The sequence below is a fragment of the Antrostomus carolinensis genome, unplaced genomic scaffold, assembly GCF_000700745.2.
Source record: "Antrostomus carolinensis isolate BGI_N321 unplaced genomic scaffold, ASM70074v2 scaffold30994, whole genome shotgun sequence".
In the NCBI taxonomy this organism is placed as follows: domain Eukaryota; kingdom Metazoa; phylum Chordata; class Aves; order Caprimulgiformes; family Caprimulgidae; genus Antrostomus; species Antrostomus carolinensis.
In genome coordinates, this window is record NW_010309223.1 from 1 (window position 1) to 6444 (window position 6444).

Here is a 6444-nt window from a genome sequence, read left to right on the forward strand (position 1 = left end):
GGCTGGGGGCGGCGCGGTGGCTGCTGAGAGTTGTAGTTTCGGGGTGGGGTTGGGTTGGGTTGCGGGGAGATCCCGGAGATCCCTCGGGGAGCGGTGGCTCTGTGTGGCGGGGGCAGCTGTGAGGGGAAGATGTCCCCGGGGCGGTCTGGGCAGACAGATAACTGCAAGATTGATGGTCGCTGAGGGTCCCTCAGCCGCGCTGGGGGCTGCGGTGCTGGGGAGGGAGCCGCCAGCTGAGGGGGTGCGCTGGTGTCCCCTCACAGCGTGTGAGTCCTGAGCAAAGCCTTCTCCTCACTTTTTCTGCAGTTCTTCCACCATGAGGATGCGATACCTGCTCCCTGCTCTGCTGTACCTCCTCCTTGTGCTGCTGGGGCCTGGCGGTGAGTGTTTGGCCATCCCAGTCTGGGCCCACAGGGCCTCCTGGTCTGAACTGGTAAGAGGTGGAAGAGGACTGCTCTGCAGTATTCCTGTCACACCTCTCTCTCCAGGGAAACCTGTGCCGTGGTTCCCATCAGCTTTTCTTTCACACGTTACCTTTGAGTTGATGTGCTCAGATAGAGACGGTGCTACACTGAGGCACTGATGTGATAGAACACTCACCTTGTGCTCCAAACTCAGCCTCTGCAGAAGCACATTAAACACTGTCTGGTGCAGTCAGTGATGAACTGTGCTTAAATAACTTACGAACACTATGTAATATATGGCAACAAGAAAAAAAGTGCCCAGTGTCCTGCTTATCTCCATTTCTGGTCTTAATTGTATGTAGCTTTCTTCTTGTTGTCTCTTGTGTCCTTTAAACATACAGTGAATAAAATAGACTTGGATTCCAAATGTCAAAATTATTGACATGTGACCAGCTTTTAAGGTTTTGATATCAGTTGTATTGGCAGTTGGAATCTCGGCCTCTCTTAAAGCACAACATAGCTGGATGGTTGTAAAGTATACCCCTTAATAGCAATATTTCAGAGCACTATAATAAAGTGCTTGTGATTCCTGAAGCGTTACAATAGTAAACATCTTGAATATCTGGGTACCTGGTTTGAATTTGTGACCCAAGAAGCAATATTAAACTAAATTTTGGGTAATTATGGCTCTTAAGTTACTGGGATCACATCAAGAAACAATTAGTGTGGGTTTGAAGTCTCCTGTAGCCTTCTTTGGGCATGAACTTTTGTTGCACTTCAAATATTTAAAGTACTTCCTTGTGACATGTTCAAGTGACAGTTATTTAGTTCTCCTTTTACTTTGTTTAGTCACCTTGAATGGACTAAATGTCTATATCACAAAAGAAAGTGGGAAGTTCTGAAGGAGTTATTTATCATTCATAGTAACTGATATTTGTGGGGGTTTTTTGGTTAGTTTGCATTTTCTTCCCCCCCAGATGGAGTCATTGTCTTGTCTGTCCCTGAAACGGTTTCATTAGAAACTGGAAGTTCAACAAATGTCACTATCTCTCTGAGGTAAAGTCACAATTACATCTGTACTTTCCCTTTGGAACAGGGGATGAGCAAGTGGGTGGGACTTGGCTATATACTTAAAACTTTCCTGCAGACTCAGTTAATTGTTCATACAGAGTGAATCTCATTGGTGTGACTGGCCACTTCTAGACTACTCCATCACTTAGTACCACTATGGACCAAGGCAGTGTAGCTTTCTCACCAGCAGCCTTGCATGGTTAGCCTCTGACAGTATCCCATGCTATTTGTATGGGAAGTTGAGCAGGAAAAGATGTTTCATAGTGTCTGCCCTATATTAGCTTATGTAACTGTCTTCCACAAGTGAACTTACAGTTCCTCCACTTCTAAAAATTGATGCTCAAGAGAAACTTGCATGCCCTAGAAGGATTAGCAAAAAAACTTTACCAAGCAAACCAAACTCGCCCTTTCTAGCAAAGGAATGCAGCTACTCCAGAGTGGGGGCTGATGCACCTTAGTCTCATTGTTTAATACAGTGCATTTTTTACCCATGTTTTTGCTATATCAGCCTCTTCCCAGGAAAGCATTGTTAAACACATACTCCTCCCCTTTGGGATCTCAAAGTTTGAGTAAAGGGAACAGTCAGATGAAAATTTAAGAACTGTGATAAAGAGGAAAATGGCTGTGACAGTCTAGAACTTTTATTTTTGTGAAGAAAGATGTAGTACTGTAATCTTGTTCATGGACAAGTACAGGCTTTTGAATCTTATGATATTTTAAGTACTGCTGCGCAATTAAACCTCCTGGAGAAGTGCCCAGTAGAGTTATCTGGGAAAGCTGTGCAGGACTATGTCACTTGGAAGACTTTTATTTGAGGATTTCTTTTGTTTTTGTCTTACTGCACAGCTACAATTCCTGCCCTTCATCACCCCAAGTACATGTCCATCATTTCTGTCCCACTTTACCAGGAAAGGGTTAACAAGCACAATGACAGGATTCTGGTGGCAATGACTTTGCTCTGCCACTTGGGTGGAGAAGAGGGAGGTAAAATACGGCCATATAGCTGTCTAGTGCCCATCACTAGTTCAGATAAAAGAAATAGTCCAATGCTAACATACCTTGGTGCTGGCATTCCTCTGAGTACTAGGTAGGTACTCATGTATATAGACTGTTCATTGTGATTGCCACAGCTGTGAGGAATTTGCAGATACTCTCCCGCAGCCCTGAAACAATCTTTGTGAACTCGGGCACCAGTCTAACTTGTTTTTTCTGCCTTCACAGGGCTCCATTAAATGAGACACTGGTGATAACTCTTAATATTACACACTCATCAAAACGCAGCACTATTGTTGAACTGCCTAATGAAGTAAGTGACAGAACAGACTTCTGACTTTGTGCAAAAGCCTACTGCTAGTATGGTGCAACTCTCCTTCTCCTTCCCTCTGCTTTGCCTTGCAGGTACGATTGCCTGCAGGTCACACTAAAGTAGACTTCCAAGTGAAAGCAGATGATGTTGGACAAGTAACAGTTTATCTTTATACCATTAATTCCAACTTAACTGGGTGAGAAACTGGTTTTTAGTTCTGCTTACTATCCTACAGCTTCCTAAAGGGTAGCTATTCCCTTCTTGTAGTTAAATAGTTAATGAGACGTGGATGGTATGTAGTTGAGAAGATGTGGTGACCCTCCAGCAGTTCCCAGGGTATTCAGATAAATACAGGGTACAGAAGCAGAGTGGTAGTTTTGGTATCTTAGATTTCATTACTAGATGGTTGTGAGTTCTCATAGCTCCTTAGTCTGATTTTAGTAACCCCTCCCAAAAGTATCAAAACCACATGTCAGCTTTTCTGATTTTGGTTGTAAATGTCCAGTGGAATACTCTTCTTAGTGTACAGAACTTGTTCTGCAGTGCTAATAGCCTGATGCAACTGTCTACCCACATCACTACCACAAGAGGCAAGTGTTTTGCTTCCTAGTTAGGGGAGCTGTGTCTTCACACATGCCTCCCTAATAGGAAAAGAGTCTAGCAAGATGGAGAAAGCTGGACTGTATTTGCTTGTTGCTCAGATGCTACTGAGCAACAGGATACTCCTGTTTTACTTCCTCATTTCAGTTCTGCTTTTAAGACTCAAAGTAAATGCAGAGGTAAGCACATGAAATGCTCAACAGGACAGGCGTGATCATGAGGCTTTGCTGGCAGAGTGTGAAAAGTGAAACTCCGCTCTTGCATAACACATCTCATGCTAAGAGAGTGGAAGCCATAGGCACAAGGTGACCTTTTTTGAAGATTTCTACGGTAAAAGAATGGGAAGAGTGAGACAAGAAGGAAAGGATAGGTTGAGGGTAGGAGTTGGAGATGCCCTAAATGTAACAAGGAGACTAAAGAAAAGGGGAGCAGCTCTACTGAAAACAACTCTGAATCTTTATTGTCTTGTCACAACATCTAGACTCTGTTTTTTCTCTCAAAGCAGAACAATGCCAAATCTGCTGAAAAAGGTGTGCACAGACAAATTAACTAATTCTGTTTGTGTTAACCATCAGACCTAGGATTCAATTTCAAGTGATTCATAGCATCATAGTGAGATATGCCGATGAGGTGATTGGCTGGATCTATTTCCTCGCCTGGTCTATCTCCTTTTATCCTCAGCTCTTTGAGAACTGGCGACGAAAAAGGTAAAGAGACTTAAGATGTGTTTGCAAGTCACTTAAGCATTTCTGCAAATCGTGTTCCTGGCTTCAGTTACATCCTTCTTGGTTATTGTGAATTAGACATGGAAAGACTCGAGGGGGGGGAAAAGCAAGACAAAGACAGGGCCTGAATAAATGCAGCCCCAGTGAGCTTTTATGCATGCAGGTCAGAGGAAACTAAGTGCATCTTATAAACACCTAATCCTATGGTTTATCATCCAATACTAATTTGTGATAGAGAAGACTTCCCCATTCCCTTTGGTGTCATATTGTAAATCATCTGGCTAAGCCAATTGTGATGACCAGCTTCAAAGATTACTTACCTTGTAAGCTGCTTATCAGACAGCAAATTGTAGTGTTGTCATTAGACCAGCTCCCTTTAAACTAAGTGACTGTAAGTAGAAACATTATATAGGAAAACTAAAGCATTTGCTTTGGGAACAGTGCCCTGCTGCTTCTGGATTCAGGCTGGAATGGTTTTATCAGACTAGCTGAGCTCATGGAGGGGTGAAGTTAAACAGCCAGGACACAACCTTATCAGTGAGAGTTGTTGTGAGTACCAGTGCATGGCATGAGGGATATTTGACCTTGCTTGCTGATTAACTCACAACATCATGTTGTCACAATGCCTGCAGCTTTGGCTTACATCAAAAATTGCCTATAAATCAGTACATTTTATGGTCAAGTTGTCCCTGGAACTGCCTGTATGTATATTTATCTCATTTCTTTTTATTCTCCCTTCTCTAGTGTTGTTGGACTAAGCTTTGACTTTCTAGCATTAAACCTTACTGGCTTTATAGCATACAGTGTGTTTAATGTTGGACTCTTCTGGATTCCCTTGATTAAAGTAAGCATGATTATATCTCTCATTACTCAACAGGGGGGTGGGGAGCTGCAGAAGGGAGTTAAGGCATTTGGCTGATTTTGGTTTCTCTTACATTTAGGAGGAATTCTTAGTCAGTTATCCCAGTGGGGTGAACCCTGTGGCTATCAATGATGTTTTCTTCAGTCTACACGCGGTAGCTCTAACTCTCCTCACCATCATTCAGTGCTGCATCTACGAGGTGAGTCCCAAGGCTCTGGCTGAGCTCCCTCTGCCGGGCACCGCACCACTCACCATCTGCTCCTTTGGGGCTCTGAAGTCCTCTTCAAGGCACTTTCGTCGGCCTTTCAAGAAGTCAGGCTTCACAGTCCAGCTGCCTTTATCTTTCCTGAGCTGGTAGCAGCTCCAGTAAGCTTAGCTAAATCAGTCTCATAGACGTTCTGAGCTTCTAAGTAAACTCCTTAGAGACTCAAAATAACTGAGGCAAAGAGCCAAGTTTGTAAAGTTCCCAAACAGGACACAGATGACAGCTCTAAGCAGTACAAGTGCTGCTATGTGCTTTGCTGTTTCCTCACTACTTGGAACATTCTTCAAGCTAGGATAGGTCCTCGAGCATCCCCTGCAATTCAAACTTTCAGCTTCTTTTCTCCTAAAACAGCTGCAAAGGCCCTTTTATAATTCCCACCTCTTTTCAGGTGAGACTGATTGTTATAGTCAGGTGGTTCTTTATTCAGTTCCCATTGTAAAAGCCTCTAATCCAAACAGACAATTTTCTCTAGATAACTGTTTCTCTCTTGAGGTGCTTCCTTTGGTGGTGCTAAACCTAGAACTGTAACAGCCCATTTGTCACCATTGCTAGGTGCAATAGTCTTTTCTAGTGAAGAATTAGAAGGCAACCATGAATCTTTTATCATGATGGCTGTTGAATATTGCTCATCAGCTCTTGCAAGCCTACAGCTGGTTACTGTAGCACTCTTAATCTTAAAATTCCCTTGTGGTATGAGCCTAAACTGGTACAACAACAGGTTTGGACTGTGACCTTGCATAGTCCTGAGCATATTCTGTATCTTACAGCGTGTCAGGGGAGGTATGACCTAGGTTAATCTAAATGTAACTGCATTTCTCTTTCAGAGAGCAGGTCAGAAAGTATCCAAAGTTGTTGTTGGACTACTGGCACTTGCATGGATCTTCACGTTTACAACACTGTTTCTTGCTGCAGCTGAGGAAATGACATGGCTCCAGTTCTTATTCTGCTTCTCTTACATTAAATTAGCAGTCACACTGATAAAATATTTTCCACAGGTAAATCTGAACTTTTCTACTTTTATGCTATATTTCTGTCACCTGAAGCCTGTAGCATCTGCTCTTTAAAGTCTGATTAGACTAAACCAGCAATGATGATTTATTAAGTCTTTCAGTGACAAAAACCAGTATGGTTATACAGAAGGCTTCTTAAATATTAATCTCAGAAATGTTTGTACATGACGTGCTAACTGACTTCTTGTTACACTCCCAGGC

The 6444-nt window shown here is 42.9% G+C and overlaps 1 protein-coding gene across 1 annotated transcript in view; it reads left to right on the forward strand.

The window, feature by feature from the left end:
• Positions 1 to 316: 316 nt before the first annotated feature.
• Positions 317 to 6444, forward strand: part of CTNS (cystinosin, lysosomal cystine transporter) — a 6759-nt gene continuing 631 nt past the window's right edge. The window contains exons 1-8 of the mRNA XM_010166052.2: positions 317 to 380; positions 1382 to 1460; positions 2697 to 2781; positions 2874 to 2977; positions 3957 to 4088; positions 4851 to 4950; positions 5048 to 5167; positions 6058 to 6248. Of these exons, the coding sequence (XP_010164354.1) occupies positions 317 to 380; positions 1382 to 1460; positions 2697 to 2781; positions 2874 to 2977; positions 3957 to 4088; positions 4851 to 4950; positions 5048 to 5167; positions 6058 to 6248 (875 nt within the window). The remainder of the gene's footprint in view (positions 381 to 1381; positions 1461 to 2696; positions 2782 to 2873; positions 2978 to 3956; positions 4089 to 4850; positions 4951 to 5047; positions 5168 to 6057; positions 6249 to 6444) is intronic.